The sequence below is a fragment of the Sciurus vulgaris genome (genome assembly GCF_902686455.1).
Source record: "Sciurus vulgaris genome assembly, chromosome: 6".
Lineage (NCBI taxonomy): Eukaryota > Metazoa > Chordata > Mammalia > Rodentia > Sciuridae > Sciurus > Sciurus vulgaris.
In genome coordinates this window covers 158427645-158450188 of record NC_136466.1, presented here as the reverse complement: position 1 = coordinate 158450188, position 22544 = coordinate 158427645, and the positions used below count along the sequence as shown (strand labels likewise).

At 45.7% G+C, this 22544-nt stretch overlaps 1 protein-coding gene across 2 annotated transcripts in view; it reads right to left on the bottom strand.

The window, feature by feature from the left end:
• RETREG1 (reticulophagy regulator 1) overlaps positions 1 to 22544 on the bottom strand; it is a 125552-nt gene that overhangs the window by 19309 nt on the left and 83699 nt on the right. The window contains exon 1 of one of the 2 annotated variants that reach the window (XM_079144592.1): positions 15783 to 16784. The exons of the other annotated variant lie outside the window; for it this stretch is intronic. Coding sequence (XP_079000718.1) covers positions 15783 to 15817 — 35 coding nt within the window. The 5' untranslated portion in view covers positions 15818 to 16784. Of the gene's footprint in view, positions 1 to 15782; positions 16785 to 22544 lie in introns of those variants that run through there. 2 annotated transcript variants of the gene reach the window in all.

Below are 22544 nucleotides of genomic sequence, written 5' to 3'. Positions count from 1 at the left end.
TTTCTCTTAATATGTAAGTCAGTGGCTGACTGTCACAATGAGTGGCTTTTAAAGGAATATGCTCTCATCAAGAGAAGCACATCCTCATCAGTCACAGAAAAAATAAGTCTCACTGTGATTTCTTAGTGCTTGCTAAACTTGTCATCAACGTCCCTCCAAAGCGACTCTGTGAGTAATGCATGGATTAATGGCAAACTAGCCTGATGCAATTCTCAACACCACGCAGGGAACGGGGATGCCATGGGGGGGGGGGGGGCAGAGGGCACAAACAAGAGAGAGGACAGTGCAAGTTTGCATTCCCAAAGCACTTCAAGAGTCTGGAAACAGGTTTTAAGAGGCAAGGGAAGGGCTGGGGAGATAGCTTAGTCAGTAGAGTGCTTGCCCTGCAAGCACAAGGCCCTGGGTTCAATCCCCAGCAATGCAAAAAAAAAAAAAGAAAGAGGCAAGGGATGCGTGGAAGAGAAAGGTGAAATGTGTTTCCACGGGGGCAGCTTCCCAGAGTAGATGAAGTAGAGGGGCTGATGCTATGGAGTGACGGCAAATTCCAAAGGAAGCGATTTCCCATTACTAATGATTGGATCTTTAGGAAAATAAAATTATAAAAAGTAATATAGCCTGCCTGATTTAGAGAGCATTGTTTATGGGAATGTACTTCCTCCACTTCATTTCACACATGAATGGAAGCCAGAATTGCTTAATAACGGTGAAGAAACAGGCCTTCAAGTATTTCTTCTCACAGGAAAACAGTCATTGTGTGCTCTGTCTATGATTTGAGGAGTTCCTCCAAACAGCTACAGAGTTCCTCCAACATTTCACTTCCCTTCACGTTATTGATCTGCTCAGGAAAACTCATTTTTTAAAAATCAGCATTCCCTGGTGAAGTGGAATGCAGAGCAAACACAGGAGACTGGAATAGTCCAGGCCAAACATCACAAGGCCAGTGACAGTCACCTGCCCATCGACAACGTGGTCCCCTTTCACCTCTGCCTGCTGCACCTACCCACCTCTGCTGCCAGAGTTCTCAGGGGCTCAAGATTCTGCCCCTGGTGTTCAACAGAATCTGATGGCTGCCACTTGTGCCTTCTGTGTGCACAGACTGCCAAGCCAGTTCACTGGAGATCATCTGCCAGCCAAGGCCATTTTGAGGAAGAAATCTGCCCCAAATCAGCTGTCACGGGAAGGGGAGGTGCATGTTCCCACCTACCGGCTGCTCGGTGCACTGGCAGGTGTCGGGCTTTCCCACTCTCCCTCAGTGGGCACGGCTGACTGGATTTTCCAGGCAGTAGCATGACTGTAGACGCCTTCTGTTTGTTGCATGGACTAATTAATAATAATTCCGCTTTCTGTTTGTACCCCACATTTCACTAACATGAAACGCACTGGACAAGATCCTGTGGTAGGGTGAAATAGCTCTTTGATCAATCTCGTACATCTTGTGGAGAAGCACTCAGGACCCCAAGAATGGAACCACCGTGCAGCAGGAATCCACTGAGCCTGGACATCCCAAGGCTGTCTCTGCCCAGGCAAGGAAGTTAATTGGGTGGTGCAGACTCTTCTATCCTGACTGACTGGGGTGTCCTAACTCTAGGTGACAGCTATGAGGCACTCCTAACTCTGGAAGACAGTTATAATGAGTAGTCAGGGAAGTGAAAATGAAACCATTTGGCCAGCTGGTCTAAAGAAAACCCCTATTATTAATGAACAATGGCTACTCTGAATAGCATGTCATGAAAGACAGCGAGATCAACATATCCCCTAATCATTGCCTTGAAAGATACTTTATGCTTTGAGTTACATTTTGATCAGAAGGGACTCTATGGTACACTTTCCTGATCTCCCCCCATCCCCTGTTCATGCATTTTCAGTTTTAAAAAACAGCTTATCAAAATGTTGAATTTGAGTCAGGCAGGGTGGCGTACACCTGTAATCCCAGCAACTCAGGAGGCTGAGTTTAAAGCCAGCTTCCAACTTAGTGAGGCCCTGTCTCAAAATAAAAGATAGAAAGGGCTGGGGATGAGGTTCAGTGGTTGAGCATCTCTGGGTTCAATCCCCAGTACCAAAATAAAATAAAATGCTGGGTTTGTAAAAGGCAGTTGTTTTTAAAGACAGACATCGGCCATGGCTTCTCTCGCCATCAACGCGGGCTTGACGCCTTCCACTCTGGCAGTCTGCAATCAAACCATCCAGTTCCAACATGGCCTGGGCAGCCTCTCTACATATCACAGCCAGAAGACACCGCTGTCAGAGAATCAGTCTGTTTGGACTCACTTAACTTTCCATTGAATTCCTATGGATATTTTGTTTAATAAATAAGCAGGGCAGGAATGAATCAGCTCTATGAAATTGTTATGAATTAACTTATTAGAATCATAAGGGCAAGTGAAATTCCATCTTTTAGCAAATTACACTAAAGAATTCAGAGAGATAGTGACCCGTGAATCAGAAGCGCGACTCCCACCAACACCACTGGAGGTCAGAGGTCTGCCTGGTGTACAAGAGGAACCCGGGTGTCCCTGCTGCATGAGCCTGGATGCTGACCCGTTCAGGACTGTTGTGCCCTGTGAAGTACTGGTGAGCCCTGTGCTGAGTACCACCAAGGACACCTTCTGTAGGAGAATGTTGCATTCTAGAAGGAGCTACCCACTCACATTTACTTGAAAATCTGAATTCGGCAAAGCAGAACATTCAAAGTCCTCTAATTCACAAGATAGACATCTACTTTCTCACCTGAAGAATGACCCTTCGAGCGCTGTCACAGCGTCAGAGCGATGTCCAACGACCACATCATGCCACGTTTGTGACCCTGTGATAGGGAGACTTAAAGCCATGAAGAGTTCCAGCTAACACTTAGAGTAGACTGGTGACACCCCAGGCTGATGATTCTTGGCCCTCAAGACTGTCCTGCCAGCGTGACTTCCTATGCTCAGCCAGTTGATCCATGCAGGTGGCCTCGATGCATTATCAAGACACTGTATTTGTTTAGCAAAGTCAGTAAAATAGAGACCTAGAAATTCTGTGTTTGATCACGACAAGAACCTCAGATTTCTTTGGAAACACGGAGCTGGAGATCCCAAAGATCAGGGTTAGAAAGTAAAGGCAAAGGTAACAAAAATAATTGAGTGACACTAAATGTCAGGCCAGTAGGCAATTACATTTTCCTTTCTGAGACTTTATTATGGGATTTTAAAGGACTAATGTATCCTTTCCTTATATATGTATTGCAAATAATGGTCAACTGTAAGCTGCTTTTTCAGTATCAAATAACATCCCCCTCCCTCCCTTATCTAAGATGGTACAGATTATGCATTAATCCCAAACCATACAAACAAGAAACTGGTATGAATGTTCTTAACTCATGGTATAACTTAAATACTGACGATTAAAAACCAAGTAATACCCCTGGAACATTCAATCCAATCAATATTAACTTATATATAAGTGATAAGGGACTTATCAAACTCCCAGTTGATTTAGGATTGAACAGTATGGTATTCTTGCACAAAACACACCCCCAAATATTGTGCATGATTTCTAGTTTTGTTTATTTAAAGAAGAGCAAGAACTTAATCACAATCAAGTATGGAACCTTCCTAAAGTTTTATGCCCATTCTTTTTAGTTGTCTTCCCACACTTTAAAAAAAAAAAAACCACACACACACACAATATTAGCAACTTGCCCCTACTGACTCCTTCTGCTGCCTTTGACTTAATTTTCACAGATATAAATTGTATGCATGTATGTATATATGACAAGCTCACCTACCATATCAAATGTCAAAGCAACAGTCACTCACACAAGAGAGCAGTGCGTTTCTCCCCCACCTAACAGCAACGCCTAGAGGTCCAGGGTTGGCATGGCTATCCTTGATGTTGGAGACCCGGGCCCTTTCCATCTTGTTGCTCAGATACTCTCAAACTGGCCACCCCGCTATCCAAGAGAGCTACAGCAGCTACTGAAAGGACATCCACCTTGGCACTACAGGAAAAGGGAAGCAGAGGGCACTCCCCTTTCTCTTTAAAGTCACGGCCTACAAGTTGCATGTACAAGTTCCACTCACCTCTCGCTGGCTGGAACACAATGACATGGCTGAGTCTAGCTGCAAGGAAGTCTAGGAAACAGTTCAATTTCTGGTGACCAGAGGAAACTTGGGATTCTATTCCCAAAGGAAGAAAGAAAAGCTGGGTGTTTGGGAGCAACCAGAAGAATCTGCCACAGAAATACTATTTGGCTCTCTTATTTCATCAATGTATATAACTGAGGGTTAAGTTATGCAGTTACATTCACAACAACAAAGGACACAGAGAGGTGTGAGAATAAGTACACTTAAGTATGTAGCTCCAGTGGTGGAAGCAGTTATGTTCCAGAGTAGGGGTAGGCAACCATTTGCTGAAAGGGCCAGAGAGTAAAACTCTTCAGCTTTGCTGGCCATATGGCTGCTCTGTCTCAACTATGCTATTGAGGCAAGGCAGCCATGGACAATACAAACATCAAGAGCATGGCTGTGGTCAAACAAAACGTGATTTACCAAAACAGGCTGCAGGGTGGATTTGGCCTCCAAGCCTCAGTGGTCTACTCATTCATGGTGTCAATGGCTTCAGACATGTGGCTATACAGTGGTGACCAAGGCCACTGGGGAACCCAGCAAGCTACCTATTCACTGTTAGGAGAGCTGCTGCTGTTACAACAGGTACCAGTGCCAGCAACCGCGTGAGGATCTTTACTTATACGATTTCTAGTCCTCACAACAACCTGACGAGGTGGGGAACATGCGTCCATTTTCCAGATGACCAGCACACACAGCCAAGGGGCAGCACCAGGATCAGAATGCACTCTGCAGCTCTAACCCACCACCCTCCCAAGCCTGTTCTCTTCCAGATAAAAACAATGTTCTTCTATGGAAGTTGGATGAAAAATCATCCTCCAGCTAACAAGAGCAAAACACATGCCCGTGGATATCACTGGCAAAGCCACGCTGCCCGGTTTGACTTACAGAGTATCACAATGGCAAAGGTTTTCCTCTGATCTTAAAAATAGCCCTGGCCCTAGAAGTTTATCCCAGCTTTAACAAGGAGGCGCCTAACCTTCGTATTTTCCTGAGTAAAGCTGCCAAGGCCGTAAGCGTCAGAACGCTGGAGCTAACTGGGGGGTGATAAGTCGAGGCGCCATCAACATCACTGAGCACTTGCAGGGCCACTCGGCCTCCATCTTGGTTCTGGAACAGGTGAGTGGTGCCGCTTCACCTGCCCCACACATGGCAGAGGACACACTATAGTGTGTCACAGCATTCTCTTCAGAAACGCCCTGACGAGGCCTCATGGCCCGTATCAGAGGTCTAGGCACCATTTCCAGGTTACAGGAACTTACAACAGAGAATGGACCATGTGCCTTCGGTCCCTGGACCCTGGCCGTACGGGACACAGCAGCCTCCTCTCCCCTTCTGCTGAGCCCACAGAAGGGATTATTAGTTATTTCCTGATGACACTGATCATGAGTGTCAATGTTCGCTGTGTCTCAGATTTACTGAGCAAATCTCTTGTTTCAGTAAGCAACTCAATTAATTCTGGGTCCACAATTTCTCTGTGTATCTGCTCATTTTCTAAAGAGCGAGTGTTCACAGTATCTCAGGATGGAGAAACCATGGCTTCTTAGAATTTGTGTTCCATTTATTCCAATCATGAAGGGCAAGTCACCTGCCACTCATGTTATAAGCTACGTCAGAAACCACGTATGTATGGCACGTAATTTGATTCTTGCATAGAATCCTCAAAGCAGCAGAAACTAGTAGCTTCTAAGAAACCTAAGTCCATTTGTAATCCCCTCACCTTATCTAAAGATGGAGTTTATGATTTTATAGGTATAATTCTGAGGAGCCCCACGGATAGGTAGGTTTATTTTCTTTGCAAAATAAAGCACTTGCTTACAGTTCAAATGAAACACCAGCATGAAACGTCACTTCCTGAGTCAGAGTGATGTTTGGTGCAGCTGCTGTGGTTTTGTTTACATGGCTGGTAGGCGGCCCCGCCACGACGGTAATCACTACATGACACTCATTAGCAACCATCGTGTGGGTGTCTGCCCAGCTCCCGGAGCACCAGTCTCCACCCATGAAACACGTGCATGTGCAGAAACCCTCACAGAACAAGTTGCCAGGCAAAGGGTACATTCTGGGCCCTGACCTTTCCCATCACCTCATTCCACATCAGGCGCTCACAACTGCAGTCCCCCCTTTTAAGGCAAAGACTCTGCAGTCTGGCGATGTCTCCCCTAGATGCTATTAGGCCACAGAACCCAATCTTGAATGGCGCTCAGGTATTTACCCAGTGGGTGACAAGAACTCCCAAGGCAGCCAACTCTGCAAAGACGAGGCTGAAGCAGGAAAGAGAAGGTGGCCTGGGCCAGCCTGGAAGACCTGCGGAGCCTCCCTCAGGAGTATCTCTCCACCTGTGTCCCTGATGACAGGGCAGTCTGGTCCACACGGAGCAGGGCAACACAACTGTCCTCTCAGGCACCAGGTACCTTGTGTCTCCAGGAAAGTTGGGACATCCCTGCCCAGGGTTTCCTGATTTCTCATCAGGACGCTCTGTGACCTAGGTGTACTGCGGTGTGTTGCTACATCCAGGTCGCACCCCTTGCCTTTGCCAATCTGGAACTCCATGAGGGTAGGGCCGTGGGTTTGAGAGGCAGTTCGCTGGTGTGATGGTGAGAGGGGACCAGGGAGAGGATGATGAGAGGTCCTGAGGGTGAGCAAGAGTGTACACGAGAAATTAGAAAGTCGCAGGTGGAGCCTGTGCGGCAGACTGTGCCGCCTGGTTTCATCTTACAGCAGTCACTTCTCACAGAGGACCCAAGACCGAGCCCAGTACTCCCGCACCAGGCGAGGCCAGTTTTGTTTTCCCATTCAGAGTCTGCTGGTGTTTCCACAAGAACAACTGTAAAGCAGAGGAAGAAAAAACACAGAAGCAGAGTTTTAAAACGCATTCGTGCCTGAAGGTCTCGCCTGGCTTTCATGATGCAGTAAGAACGAAGGCTGCGGGGCCTACCACCAGAGAAACGAACCACTCGCCGGATTCGAGTTGAAAGAGAAGTTCAATTGCTGAAGAAAATACCAACGTCCAAGGTGGCCTTCCATGCCCTTCTGCTGGTGCTGAGGCCTGACATTTTCAAACACAAAACTGAGGTACTGCACTTCTTTCCCGGCATCTCCAACCCTTCACAGACCTCTAGAACTGAATTCCTTTTGGTCCCCAAGTCTGAAGTTTAAAATCTAGGCAAATGGGACACTCATCTCCTCCCAAACCATTAGTTTGTGTATGTCCCAGGCTACTCTCCTGGCCACAAGACTCATTTGGGCAACATGCGACATGACACCCTGTCAGCCAGGAAAAGAACCAGGGTCAACTGCTTGAGGCCAGGGCCTGGCTAGTGGTCAGAAGGCAAAGACAATCTTAAAGCCACATGGAAGAAGAGCATCCAGAGGCACGTTCCAGAAAGTCCTGCTCACTTGCTAGGAGGGGAGTTGTATGTTTAGCACCAAACCTCCAAATGACTCAGAGATGGAAATATGACCATCTGGAAGATTCACAGTGGAAACAACCAACCAACTGTGGAAGAGACGCTTCCATGTTCTGGGCCTGACTTTTCTCCTGTGGACCCTCACCTCCCTGTGAGAAGCACTGGGTGGGCTTCCTCGCTTTCCCACAGAAGGGGGTCAATGCAGGCAGCCCTTCATCTCCGTAGGCTCTGCATCCAGAGAGCTGACCCACTTTAGATTAAGAATATTCTGTTTAAGTTGCAACTGTACTGAACAGGAGCAGACTTTCTCACTGTCATTATTCCCTAAACAACACAGCACAACTATTTCCATAGTGTTTACATTGCCTTAGGTATTCTAAGTGAACCAGATGACTGACAGTAGAAGGGAGGGAGCCCAGATGTTCTATACAAACACATCATTTTTATGAGAGACTTGGCATCTTCCTGTGTCCTGGAACACACCCCTGGACCTCAGTCACTCGGCACAGCTCAGCACAACACCAACCTCACACGGGCTAAGCCATCCTAGGGATGGTCAAAACGAGGGCAGCCGAACTCACTTCCCGCAGCCCTACTCCACACATGAAGAGCACACAGACAGACCATCCAGACTAGACCAACCAGCAGCACTCCTCAGAGCTGTTCAGGGTGTGAGTTTCAGGTAACTCTGCCTCCATCCCGAGGTGAGACCACCACCTAGAGAGGGGCAGGTGCAGCACTTGTTAGCGGGTAGCCAGCAGTGAGCCGTGACATGTATGGCTGGTCACAGGTGGTCTTTAAATAACTTCAGGGTCCCTCTTGAAACTATCTTAAGAGTGGATGAGAAATCAAATGGTGGCAGTTAATCTGTAGAAAACAAACAAAAGCAAGGGAGCTGTTTGGGAAACACGTCAAGAGCAAAGAATTCAGGGGACTAAATCTTGACAGGTCCATGAGGCTGCTGCGAAGGTAGGAATTCCAGCTATACGTGTCCCCACCTGTCTGGGAAGGAACAGTCCTTTAGTAGCACAGGTGCACTAAGGGAACTTCTGACCAGCTACTGACCCCAGTGCCCACACTGACATGGGACTGACTTGTAGATGAAGCCCCTCTAAATAGGATGGTCACGACAGTTCCGGAGAGGACAAACGAAGGTCAAAAACTCCACCGCCCAACATGGAGGAGGAGTGGAACACCTGATCGGCAAAGACTACAGAAGGCCGTCCCCAGTTCTGCTGGTAAACATCAGACAGCGATGAATTTGGAGAAGCGCTGTCTCCTTTGTCCTTCTCTGCTCAGAGACCATCCACTCTCTCTCGAGAATGCTCTCTGCTGAAGCCTCACTTTGCTTTTGCTTTACTCTCACCTCACATTCTCTTAAAGTTCTCTTGCATGGCTTTTGGTGTCTGACTTTAAATTTTCTTTCACAGGAACACAAGAACAGAGGTTTACGGTTTCAGCTCCCTGCTTTCCTGGGACATGCTGAGGATCTTCCCTGTGTGCCCAGGTAAGCACACGGATGAGACCCCAGAGGGCTGAGCTGTTTTCACTCAAAAGTGGCCTATTCTGCATTGCTCAAGGAGATGTATCACTGATATATCAAGAGTTACTACTTCTGAGGGCTCAAGAAGGAGCCATTCGCTAAACTAAATATTTAATGTGATGTGCCATATTTAAACTGCAAAACAAACCTCGAAACAGGAATTATTATCCCTGTTTCACTGATAACAAAATGAAATTTGGAGAGGTTAAGTCACTTGCCCATGGCCACCCAGCTAATACGTGGTGAACAGGATTGAAACAGCTTTGTATTATCCCAAAGCCCAAGCCAGTGGTCACCCTGGAGAATGGTTAAAATTGTTAAGTGTTGAAGCTTAAAGATGTGAATTCAATGAACCACAGAGTCATTCTACGTAAATGAGCTTATTCATCAAGAGACTAGATCACTGGGGCATCGCCACAGTGGGGCGAAAGGTCAAGGCCTGCAATTTTTCCCAGAGCAGAGCCAGCCGGATGCACACTTTTATCTTTTCTGATAACTTGTAAAATTTTATAACAACAAATATTAATTAAGCATTTCTAGTCTATTAGTTATAGGACAAAGCCCCCAGATTCTTTGACAATCTTTCCAAGAGAAGGTGGGCTCTGTGTCCCCACCCCTCAAATCGGGGCCCCTTGGCCAACAGAACACGGTGGGACCCAGGCTGTGCCAGCTGTGGAGTCCAGTCCCTAAGAACTCGTTTCACTCGAAGGAAGAAAATTCAGTACTGTGCCCCACTCACGTTTATGAATGGCAAAATTATTTTCAATAATAATGATTGATAAATGTGGGCAAATCCAAAGAATAAAATATTTCAGTAGGAATTTTAAAAAATACTTTTGAGATGTTTAAATGCCCCTGGGAAATGCTGATGAGAGTAAAAAGCAGCATAAAAAAAAATACATGGACCATTTACTTATAACTTTGTCAAGAAAACACATCCAAGAAGTACTAGAAGACAATATGTTATGGTTTGGATGTCAGGTGTCCCCCAGAAGCTCACACGTGAGACGATACAGGAAGGTTCAGAGGAGAAATGACTGGGCTGTGAGAGTCTCACTCTCTCCCTCTCTCCCTCTCCCCCGCCTCCTTCCTGATCGCCATGATGTGAGCTGCTTCCCTCCAACACCTCTCCTGCCATGTTCTACCTCACCTTGAGCCCGGAGCAATGGAGTCAGCCTCCTTTGGACTAAGACCTCTGAAACCATGAGCCCTCAAATAAACCTTTCCTCCTTTATAGCTGTGCTGGTCGAGCCATTTAGCCACAGCAGCGAAAAAGCTGACTGAAACACAATGACAATATAACTGGTTTTTTAGGATAATAGATTACACTTAATCTTTTCTGTTTTATTTTCTTCCTGGTGCCATTTTTATCTCCCCAAATGAACAGCTATAATACCCTATAGTGAGAAAATTGTTTAGTGGGATGTTGTTTTTAAATACTTGAATATGAGTATATGAGATCGCCCCTCAGCCAGGCTTCACACCCCCATGCCTTCTGTAGGACCCAGATTAGCACAGTGTGGAGAAGTAGCAAGACCACCGAATGGATTCAGACACCAATTTGCCATAAAGGGCCAAGGCAGGGGGTGAGAGGACACCCACACATTGGGGTTTTGCTCTATCAGTCACCAGGAGACAACCGCCCACGGCCCACCCTCAGCAGCCGCAGTGCCCCTTCGGTATTGTGAGCTAAAGACACCTGCATCACAGTTTGGGGAAGACAGCAAAGAATCAGGTGCCGGGAGCTTATAGGACAGAGATCGGCTCTACCAATGGTGTGTGTGCCCAGAACTTCCTGGGGTGCTGTATCGGTTTAGGGAGCAATCTGCATGTTAACCAGAGAGTTTGTAAAACAAACTCTCTTTGCAACAAGGACAGATCGCATTGTTCTATGTGTTCTTAATCAATTTCAAATATTAACCCAGCTGGCTCGAAGCAGGATTTCAAAAGTGATAAACAGTTTCCATGACTAACAGACATTTCCCATGACTACGTGGGAAAGGGGAAGAAAAATAAATCATTAATTCCTTCAACAAACCTTCATTGAATGCCTATGATAGTTATGGATTAGTGCACTGATGGATTCACAGCTAAATGGGCCACTGGGAAGTGGTGGACATGTAAGACGTGTGACCTAGCTGAATGGAGCATGCCCTTCAGGACTACGTCCTGTTCCTGGCCCCTCCCCTCTCCCTCTCTCCATCTCCATCTCCCCTGCTGCTTCCTAACTGCCATGATGTGATCACCTTTGTTCTACCATACCATTCTGCCATGATGCCCTGCCTCACCACAGGCCCGGAAACAATGGAATCAGCCCAGATATGGACTGAAACTACGAAGTCAAAATAAATCTTTCCTCCTCTAGGTTGATTTTTCTCAGGTATTCTGTCATAGTTATGGAAAGCTGACTAACACAGATGGCTTAGGGATATATAAATGAAGAAGACAGCATTTTAGAACTAAACTCTTATCTTGGCCTACAATCACTTGTATGACCTCCATAGGCTCATGAGAGGCAACAGGCAATTCTCTTGCCAACTCTACTTCCAGTGACCTCACGTGGGTGGCTTGAAATTGACCACAGTGCAGGAATTACAGCACAAGAATCAGCCAGTGCTGATGCTACAGATCAGAGCTTCCCTCCTCCACAGAGCTGGTAGTTGAACCTTTACCAGCACCCCACTCCTACAGGGCCCAGAGGGAAGGCTTGTGTGTACCTCTTCCACTTATCTCCATCAACCATACTGACAATTCCTGTGCATTAACCATACTGACAATTCGGAGCCTACACGGGCTGTTTCTGAATGTTAAACCCACCCTAGTGCATCCCCACTACATAATGATCATACACCTGTCCAAGGCACACACGCAGGAGTGGGCACTTGCCTTCAGATCTTAACTCCTTCACTCAATGCTGTGAGGCCTTTGTTCATCTGTTTTATTTCTCTATTTCCAAAACAGGCAGCATAGACACGTTTCAGACACATAAAAGGTGAATACACATGCTCACAGGAACGCACCTGACCAAAGGCAAAGGTGCAAAAAGTTTGAGCCAGGGCTCTCTGCTCATGTGTCCATGTGAGGTGATCCTCATCCTCACCCTGCTCTGTAAAGAAATGGTATTATCATAGGCTAGGCCTCACCAATGATTTAAAATTAAACCCACAATCCAGCTAATCTGAATTAGTAAAACATCTGGATTACAGAGCATGCTTACAATGATTTCTTCAAAACTTCAGAGAATAAAATCCAATGCAATTGCTTAAATACAAAAATCCTGCATGTATCCAGAAGCAAAAGCGAGCTGAGCACCCTAAGTCAAAAATCTGAAACCTGAAGTGCTCCAAAATCCAAAGTATGTTGAGCAATAACATGATGCCACATGTGGAACCTTGCACATGTGACCTCATTTGTAACAAGTCACCATCAAAACACAGTCACACTCAAACATCCTGTAAAACTTATTTCAGGCTATGTGTATAAGATGCATATGAAACATAAATGGATCTCATGTTCAGATTTGCTTTCTAAAATGAATTTTGTGTTTAGACTTGGTTTCCATCCCAAAACATCTCCTTATGCAAATATTTCAGAACGGAAAACATCCAAAATCCAAAACACTTCCTGGAACCAGGAACTCCACCGGTACTTGACCACCTCACCACTCCAGAGCACAGAAATCAATGTCACAAAGTTGCAACTGTAGATCCTTTTCAAACTCATTATATGACAAGTTAAATACCGATGTGTCACAGTCCTGAATTAGCACTATTTTGCTTTGGGCCAGGCCCCGCCCCCAGCCCCACACGCCAGGTACTCTCCATTTTAAATTTCATTTCCTCAGTCCTTACCATGGAAGTACGCTTGTTAACTTTCTGTTGTTGTTAACTTTTTTTAAAGTACGCTTGTTAATTTTTCTACTTTGTGGCTGTCTCCCACACTCAGGCTGCATGCTCCATGACAGCAGGGACCTAACCCATGACCCTATCACCTACACAGCAACTGGCTTGGATTCAAGCCTGATCATACCCAGTGAACAGACCATTGTGTGAACAGAGTCCTCTGCTATCAAAGTGCTTCCGCGACAGCCACATGAAGGGCTCAGTCCTGGTGCAGGCCCATCTCCCTCTGGACACCTGGAACAGGGAATGTCCCACCCACCCACAGCCCTCTCGCCTGGGCTATCAAGGCCTCTCAGAAAGCCATGTGGCTGCTGCTCCAAGATTCAACCCAAAGTGAAGTGGGACATGGAGCCACTCAGGCCTCAGGCCAGGGATGATCTCCCTCTATTCCCTGATCTTGTCTGCTTTCCAGTCGCTGCCCTGGGTTGTTTGTTTCTGCTCTGGCCCCAGTGCTTCCTGCCTGGGTCTGTGCCTTCCTGCGCCTGCTTCAGCATGGCTTTCTTGCCCTCTCCCTTCAGCTCTTGACCTTGGAAATGGCACAGTCCTCAGGTTCTTACCAACATGTTCACTACTTGTAGAAGACAAACGGCAGGGAGGAGGGTCTCTCCCCTGCCTGCCCCTGTGCCCCAGGCAGCTGTTGTCCATCTGGTGAGTATAAAATGGCACCTTGAACCAAGCAGTGGGCACCAGGGACGCCTGAGGCACACACCCCGGTACACTAATGAGGCTCTCCGTCATTCGGATTCCACTGATTTTTTCTAAAGACCAGCTCAGATTTAGCTCACTGACAGTTATGGAGCAACCTAGGGTACCACATTCCAAAATGAGACCCAAGTAACATGAATAAGCCTTAATGTGAGAGTCAATTAGGACCTGCTGCAATCAAGCTCTGAGAACACGTTTTGTCAGCAGATTCATGACTTATAATAGCAATTTCTCTTTTAGACACGGCACCAAAGGACTTGTCCACAGGCATTTCATCTTAAATTTAGCAAGAGTAAAATTCACTCTCAATTGCAAATATTTAATTTCTGGCCTGGCTCTAAACTCTCCCCATCCAGAATGCCCTTTCTTTCTGAACAGATAGGAAACAAACAAATATATGAGGTAAAGCCGAGTATAAGAATCACCAACTGTTACGAGCTGAAAGTTACCTCAAAAAAATAAAAAGTGGGGGGCAGAGGTATTCTACCTCAAAGGAGTGAGAGGGAGCATCCACTTTTCCTCAAATATAGAATTAGTGATAACAATTCACTGTCTGTGTGTACAATACATATTTATGTCTGTATATATTTATACACTGTCCTCATTCTCTCTTTATTCTTTTTAACCAGTAAAACGTTCTTAGAAAAAAATTATGTCTGTTTAGTTGATACCAAAACCTGTCAGTTCAAAATATTTACTGCCTACAATTAATTACTTTTCAATGGTTAATGTTGCATTCCATCAAAGCCATCCTTATTACATTTCTGCCAGATCTCTCCTCCCCCAATCCTAGAGAGATCAGGTGCCCAGATAGGTACTGCAGGTATAAAATAGCTTATAAATATATCCCTATTCGACAAGCATGTGTTTAAAAAGCCTATTGTGTGTAAAACTGTACACAGAGAGGTGGTGGGGACACCCAGGTGCCAAGAGAAAAGAGAAAGTCTTGCTTTCAGAAACGTAAAGCTGACAAGGAGAGAGTATACACAAGACCTGTGGATCCCAGTCACCTGGAAACCAACACTGACACTTGACCTTCTCTGAAAATGTTTCTCTTAACTAGTTGTCTAATCCATATATCTCTCCCGGCACTTTTTATAAAGGTCATCTTCAAGTACCTGATTTAATGTCTCATTTTATTTAGAAAATTGTTTCTCGCGGTTCAATTAAATGCCAACTTAATGTCCCTTTTCATGGCTGAAAAGGAATTTGGAAAATAGAAAACTAAAGAGAAAAGGTAACTTTTAAGAGTGTCATTACTATTGATTATAATCACTATACACAAACTGACCCCCCCAAGCCCCACAACCATGCTTTCAAATGTACAGTTTGGTACTCTTGCTTTTAGAGGGTTACCAGTTTCCACTTACTTTATTTGGTAATAAAATCATCAATGATCCCTTTCTAAGTTTCTTTCTACTTCTTTATATCCACAAGTTAATGACCCCAACTAGAAATCCAGTGAGGTCTTCAACCTGATTTATACAAATTTTGTTACCAGCAATGGAGCTAAAATGGAGACTTTCCACTGGGACACAGGCTCAGATTAGTAGGAATTAACTGCCTTCTGTGTTCCCCATTTCTTAGAAGTAGATAGTAATAAACACTAATAACAATTAATGTAGTGCCCAAAGGCCTAACCTAGCGCACTCCCAAAGATAAGAACTGTGGTTAATAAAATAGTTCTGAAATATGAAAATTACAAAATTGTCCCAATATTTGACTTTTAAAACTGCCCGGCAAGTTTTAAAAATGCAAATATTGAAAAACCTGTTCACAAGTTTAGATGTCCAAAAACTATCATCTCATGTTAAAAATGAAACATCAAAAAACTCAAGTAGACTTTACTTTGTATGCAGGGAAACTATGTTTTGGTTTTTTTTTTAATTTCCGGCCATTCATTCCTTCTTTGCATGTTTCTAAGAGTACCTTAGGTTGATTTTGTCTCACTAGGGCTAGTATATTCCAAAGGAAATTCAGTTTCCTGGGATTAAGGAATGGCATTCCTAATTTTTAAAATATTTTCATTTAAAGCACCTTTTAAACTAGTCATAATAGTTCTAAGATAAAAAATAGCAAATGAAACACCCCAGAAAAAATAAGTGTAAACTGTAATTACCTTTTGCCTGGTCCAAAGTCCTCATTTTCAGGCATTTCTGCCCTTTTTAGAGTGGCACAGCGTCACAGGTGCTTGCCACGGCAGGGAGGCCGAACAGGAGGGTCTTTTCCAGGGAGGATCCGGAGGGGAGAGCCCCAGGAGCGAAGCTCTCTCCTTTTTGGAAAAAAAGCGCTCCTCCCTTATTCAGAAAGTTGGTGTTTACAAACTTCCAAAGTGCTGCCACCTGCCTTGAATGAAGCTAAGCGCGGGGTTATTATGACAGCCCCCTTCTAAAAATAAAGAGGTCACCTCTCACTCCAGCACCGGGACAGGCAGCTGGGAGCAAGCACTGCCCAGCGCCCAGCATTTTCCCCGAGTCGTGTGAGGAGGTGTCACACCCGTACGGGATGACTTCACCGAGGCCAGCCTGCCCTCTCTCTTTTTTTTTTTCCTGGCGTGACTGGGCACCCACCAAAGGCAGAGTGGCCGCCAGGCGCTTGCAACTTTACCCTGGGCGAGCAGGCCTCCTCCTTCCAGTCACAGGAGGGAGTCGGAGAGCGGAGGAGGAACAAGCTGCACCTGTGTCAGCAGGCGCTTGACTGCCGCCCAGCAGGATGGATCCCGGCGCAAAAGGAAAAAGCAAAGTCCGTTGAGCAACTGGGTTTTGAGGGATATTGTTTTGCAAGAAAACCTTTCTTTGGGTCATTGAGATTGCTCAACTCAGAGTAAGCAGGGATCCCAGGCGATGTGGCTGTGTGGGCACAGGGCCTACCCCACAGCCTGCCCGGTGGTCAGGGGGCAGCCGGACACACAGCTGGCCGCGGGTCAGGGTGTTTGTCTGACCTGCGTCCACACTACAGCGGGCTCTCAGATCACTGCCACTCTCCTGTGCTGACTGTTGAAAAGAGGAAGGTAAAAATCACTTCAAAGCTTCTTGCTTCCAAAAAGCCAGTCAAAATATTACTGAGATGTCTTTAGGAATCATCCTGAAAGAATCAGCTAAAACCTTGGAACCATTTTCTCTTTTTCTGATTGGGAACATTAGGGAGGCAGAAAGGAAGACCTAGTTATTAGAAAATAATATACTTTTTCCTTTTTTCATGTTATTGCTAAACCTAGCAAGATACTTCTCTTAACTGCATATTTTACATGGTATATTCCTCAAAGTGGCTTTCTTGATCATTTAAAGAATTAAAAAGTCACAACAAATAATATGATTATCTAATTTATTTTGGATAATATTAGCCATTTTGTGAGCTATGCACATCAAACTTAGAGACTTGTTTAAAGGGTTTCATATTTCACACAAGACCCAATGCTTCAGACCCTTCAACATCCAGGTCCCGTAGGTGCACCGACAACTGTGGAACCCAGACACAGGCACCTTTAGAATTCTGCAAGTGAGGGCAAAGCAGGCGGAGCCTCCTAGACACAAAGCAATGTGCTATGTTGTTAGAAATCTAGGGGGTTAAAGAATTTAAAATATGAAGTACTGAAATATTATCCATGATGACATTTTGACACTTGCATTTAATCTTAACAGCATAGAAGACTGATTGTATTATCTCTGTCCGATCAATCTATCCCCTTAATTTTATCTCATCTTTCTCTTAAGCTCCTATTTTCCACTTCTGAATCTAACTGGAACTTAGCTCCTGCATGCTACAGAACTGGACTCCACTCATGGATCAGTGCTGTGACTGGTGAAGTGGTATTATCACCACAAACTAGTCACTACGTTTCCCTGCAGCACTCCACACATTTCAATATCGCTTGCTCCAACCACAAATTCCCCTTTTGGCGTATCTGTGGTGACTGCTAAAATTCACAAGGACGAGGTAACAAAACCCAGCGTAGCCGTGAGATTGCCGCATGTTCCCACCAAGGCACCACACGTGACTTCCGCACACGGACACCACCTTCTGTCCTGCTGGGGACTGAGGTGCTAGGGACTCCCTCGCCCTGCAGACCTGACACCCAGTGGACATTCAGAATTTGAAAAGCTCCAAAGCCCACTGACGCCATCACCGAGATATTCAGAGCTGAAGCTGTGCTCAGCTAAGTTAGGTGACCCTCTGGCAACAGCCAGCAGTCCCCAGGTTCACCGTCCCTTAACTGAGTGCTCTTTCCCTCCTCCAGAAAAAAGAGCCAGCAGAGCCCACGTGCTCCAGCCAAAGCCCACGTGCACACACTTCCACGGCTTACATTTTCTTGTATCTACACTCTCAACAAATGTGTGTGCATTTGATTTTAGTAATGTACTTTAAATGGAATTTTTAAATCTTTCTTTGCAATTTTATCATACAGCATGGTCTAAGAAAAATCACTGCCATTTCAAAGCTAAATGTCTCCTTTTTGTGATGTCCTTTTCCTCTTCACACAATCACTGGCCTAAGAAGTTTTGTTTCTTTCTTTTCTACAATCTGTAACTTTCTATCAGAGACACTAGGACAGACCCTCCCTCTCTTATAAGTCAAAGAGCAATATGAGCAGTGAACAGTCAACTGCTGAAGCTTTTGTACAGACAGGGTGTACTCACATCCCATCCCAATTTTGCCAGTTAATGGAATCTCGGTTTTCAGCTGTATGCATGGTCTTCCAGAATAAAGACTAGATTTCCCAGCCTTGTTTGAGCCAAGTAAGGCCTTGAGATGGAGTTTTGACTGAAGGGCTGTTAGAAACATTAGGCGACTCCTGGAATCTTCCTTAAAGAATGTCTGCTTCATCTCCTTCACCTCTTCCATTGTCCTGATAGACAGAATGCAGACATGATGGCTGGATCCTCAGAAGCCACTGTGGGCAAAAGATGACTTCTGTGATGGGGACCCAAGCATGGCAGAGCTCAAAAGAAAAGACACCGGGGGTGATGGATATGGAGGATAACCATCAGTCACAGACCGCACGCTACCTCTGAACTGGCAGGTGAGAGAGAAATAAGGCCACACATGCCTGTTGCTTTGAGAGCCCATGACAGCCGTCCTGCCTTGGCCAGTTTTGCTTTCCATGGTTTCGGTTACCTGAATTTAACCACTGGTTTAAAATGTTAAATGGAAATTTCTAGAAATAAATAACTTTTAAGTTTTATCTCACAGTGTCCTAACCGTCCTGGCCCTGGCCCACCCAGGACCTGAACCAAAACTCGCTCCAGCATGTCTGTGCTGCATAGACCCATTACCCACCTAAGAGCGTCCTGGACATCAGATCGACTGTTGAGGCAACTGCAGGGCTTGTGTCCAAGAAACCCCTGTTTCACTTAATAGTGGCCCCAGAGCATGAGAGCAGAAATGGTGGCTTTCCAGATATGCCAAAGAAGGAGCAAAGCGCTTCCTTTGAAGGGAAAGAGTAAGTTCTTGGTCTAATAAGGCGGAAAAAAACTATATGTTGAGGTTGATAAGATCCAGGGTAAATTACTGCCATCAGTCTCTTACTACACCTAAGTTATAAATTAAGCTTTATCACTGGTACTAGAACACGCAGGGTCCACCGCGAGGCTCAGCTCCAGGGTCCACTGCAGCCTCAGAGCGTATCCCCATGGATAAGGGGGACTACTGGACTCACACCCCAAATTAATCCTAACTAAACTATTTCCCTGAAAGTACAGGCCACAATCATTAAAAGAAAAAGGACACAGACTTCCACTCCAGGTCACAAGGCAGGTTCAACATCAGGTGTGAGAGAAAGGACAGACGCCCCTCGCCTGGTCCCCACAGTGGTGAGACCCATTCCTGATGATGATCTCTATGTAGCCAGTGTTCTCTTGTGGTATTTCTTTGTTTGGTTGGTTGGCTGATTTTTGGTTATCAAAATCTTTAAGGTGTGTGCTGTAGAAAAGATCCAGAATGAAGAATCAGATCACAAAGGTGACGACTTTGATACTAAGAACTTAGAGAGAAGACAGTAGTACACACGAGTTCCAGTCAGATATTTAGTGGCTCTTGCAGAGAATGGTCCAATCTGCTGTGCAGGACCACCAGGGGCAGATCTGAGATAAAGGGATGGGAGATAAAGCAGGGCATGGTGTTCAAGGTACTCAAGCCCCGAGGGACCTAGGCAGGAATTCCAGCCAGGCATGGTGGCATGCACCTATAATTCCTGTGACTCAGGAGGCTGAGGCAGGAGGACCGCAAGGTCAAGCGGCCTGGGCAACTTAGTAAGACACTGTCTCAAAATACAGAGGGGTGGGAGGGGGAATGCATCTCAGGGTGGAGCATGCTCACCTAGCACGTGTGGGCCTGGGTTCAATCCCCAGTCAAAACGACAACAATGAAAGCATCTGGAGGTGACTCCCGAGGGAGTCCAGAAGGGATCCTGCTGGCCAGCAGCCTCGAGGCAGGAAAGCTGATCCAAGCCAAGCTCCAGGACATCCCTTTGACTGCAAGGGACAGGCCTGGGAATCTTGAGCACTGAGGGGCAGAGATTGCATGGAATCTTCTAGAGCTGTTCTTATCCAAAACTACACCTCCATGAAGTTCCTGGAGATTACCTTGAAGACAGGTGTCTGCCAGGCCCCAGGTCCGGGCCACACCTCTGATGGAGAAGCATGTTGCACAGGTGCACTCAGAGCTCACCTGGTTGCAGCCTCTGAGGGGGAGGTGAGCATGGACAGGGCCTAGAGAACAGAGGGGACCTCCCTGAACTCAGCCATAAGCACCTCAAGATGCCCACATCCAACAGGAAGGACCTCTGCTCTCACCCTGTGGCACGCCTGCCACCAGCTGCTGACTTTGCTGGGCACTGCATGACCTTTTTCAGAGGTCACCACCTCGTGAGCTAGTCTGTTGTCTGGTTCTGACCTCATGGACCACAGGCCTGAGGGCTGTGAACACAGGATTGAGAGTCACCGATTCACTGTGAGAACAAGGGCCCTTCTGCAGTCGCCTCACATCCTAACCTGAGGCACAGCCCTGAGGAGAGTCGGTCCAGAATGTCCAAGGCCTACTGGGGACTGGGGGGTGGTAGCAGAGTTTGTTAACTCTGAATATACTGATATCAGGGATTTTCAACTAATGTTCCTCTAGAGGCCTTTTCAGAAAGGTTGACCAACTGATGGCTACTCAGAATTTGAAGTGACCCATCAGCCCAGCATTCAGCCAGGAGACACTGACAGCAAATCTTCAATAATACTGAAAATAACAAGAACAGCAGCACGCCAGTGCTTGCCCTTAGCTCCGCACAAAGCGCTTGGCCTGCAACAGGCGAGCACCCCATGGGCCCCTGGTGCAGGGACAGGTTGAGCACCTTGCCCAAATTCACCCCGTTGGGAAGTGGTGGCTGCAGGACCCACACCCAGGGGTCTATCACAGTCTGCTAGGCCACACCCACTATATGGTCCTTGGGGACAGCTTCTATTAAAGAAAAGTTATTGAAGATTGGAAAGGTGGACAGCTGAGACGATGACACCATGGGGTTTTGCAGCAGAAGGGAAACGGGTCTCAATTCTACAGCCAGGAATGTGGGAGTTGATAGCCAAGAAGTAGGGTGGCTGAGGGAGTTGCAGAAGGGGTCCTCTGGCTGGCAACCCTAGCAGGAAGGCTCATGGGTTGATGTATGGAAAATTACTAAGAGGTTAGGTGCTATCCCCCCAAAGTTCTCAAATTCATATGTTGATGACAGATGGAGCTGTGACCTTTGGGAGGTAACTAAGATCAACGTCATCAACTCAGGGCCCCCATGGTGGCATTAGTGGCTTTAATAGAAGAGAGACATGAACTAGCACACTGACTCTGGCTCACCGTGTGATACCCTCTGCCATGTTACGATGCAGCATGAAGTTCCTTCACCAGATGCCAGTTTCACGCTCTTGAACTTCCCAGCCCCTGAGCCATGATCAACAAACCTCTATTCTTTATAAATTACGCGGTCTGAGGTATTCGGTCAAAGCAACAAAAAAGCAGACTAAGACAAAAGGACAATAATCTGCTGATCTAACCTGACAAGATTCTAGCTGAAGAGAGGCCAGGGTGATTAGACAGTATCTGGGGAATTACCAGGACAAGGACTACGGTCAGATATTGAGAAGAAGGGATATTTGCTACGCCACCTTAGGAGAATTCTTTCTAAATTAGGCTTTTTAGGGCTTGCTTAAGCACATGGCCCAGTTGAAAATAATCTAGTAGGAACCTGACTAGAGTCTAGTCAAGGAGAGAGTTTTTGTCACTTCCCAATAAAAGAACATGCACATTCTTATTTCTTATATTAGCATTCAGCGCTATAAAATGCACAGACCCTCCAGAGCGGCACCATCCAAAATGGTGGCCACTGGTCACCTATAAGCACTTAGCACTTAAGATGTGGCTAGTCTGAACTGGGTGTGCTTTAAAAATGCTGAATTTTTAAGACTACATAGGAAAAAGAAGAAAGTTAAATATCTCAATTTTTATATGGATTACATATTGAATGATAATATTTTGGATATATTAGTTAAATTATAAAAATCAATTTCATCTATTTCTTTTTTGCCTTTTTTAAACATGGATATCAGACATTTTTAAATTATATATGTAGCTTGCATTATGTTTCTTTGACAGCATAGCTCAAGAGCTTTAATTCTATTCCCAAATTGTCTAAACTAGACATAAAATTAAAATTAGCAGCAAGAGCTAATTGGCTTATACAATCTTGGCAATTGTTTCAGGAATATTTCCAGAATTCCCTGAAGGGATAGAGAAAATACAAAAGGCATCAACAGGATGGGAGAGAGAAGAGTCCACAGGACATTTGCTCTTTCAGGATCTTGACTCGAGTATAAAAATTCCCCTCTCCACCTTCCTGCAGCCTGCCAAA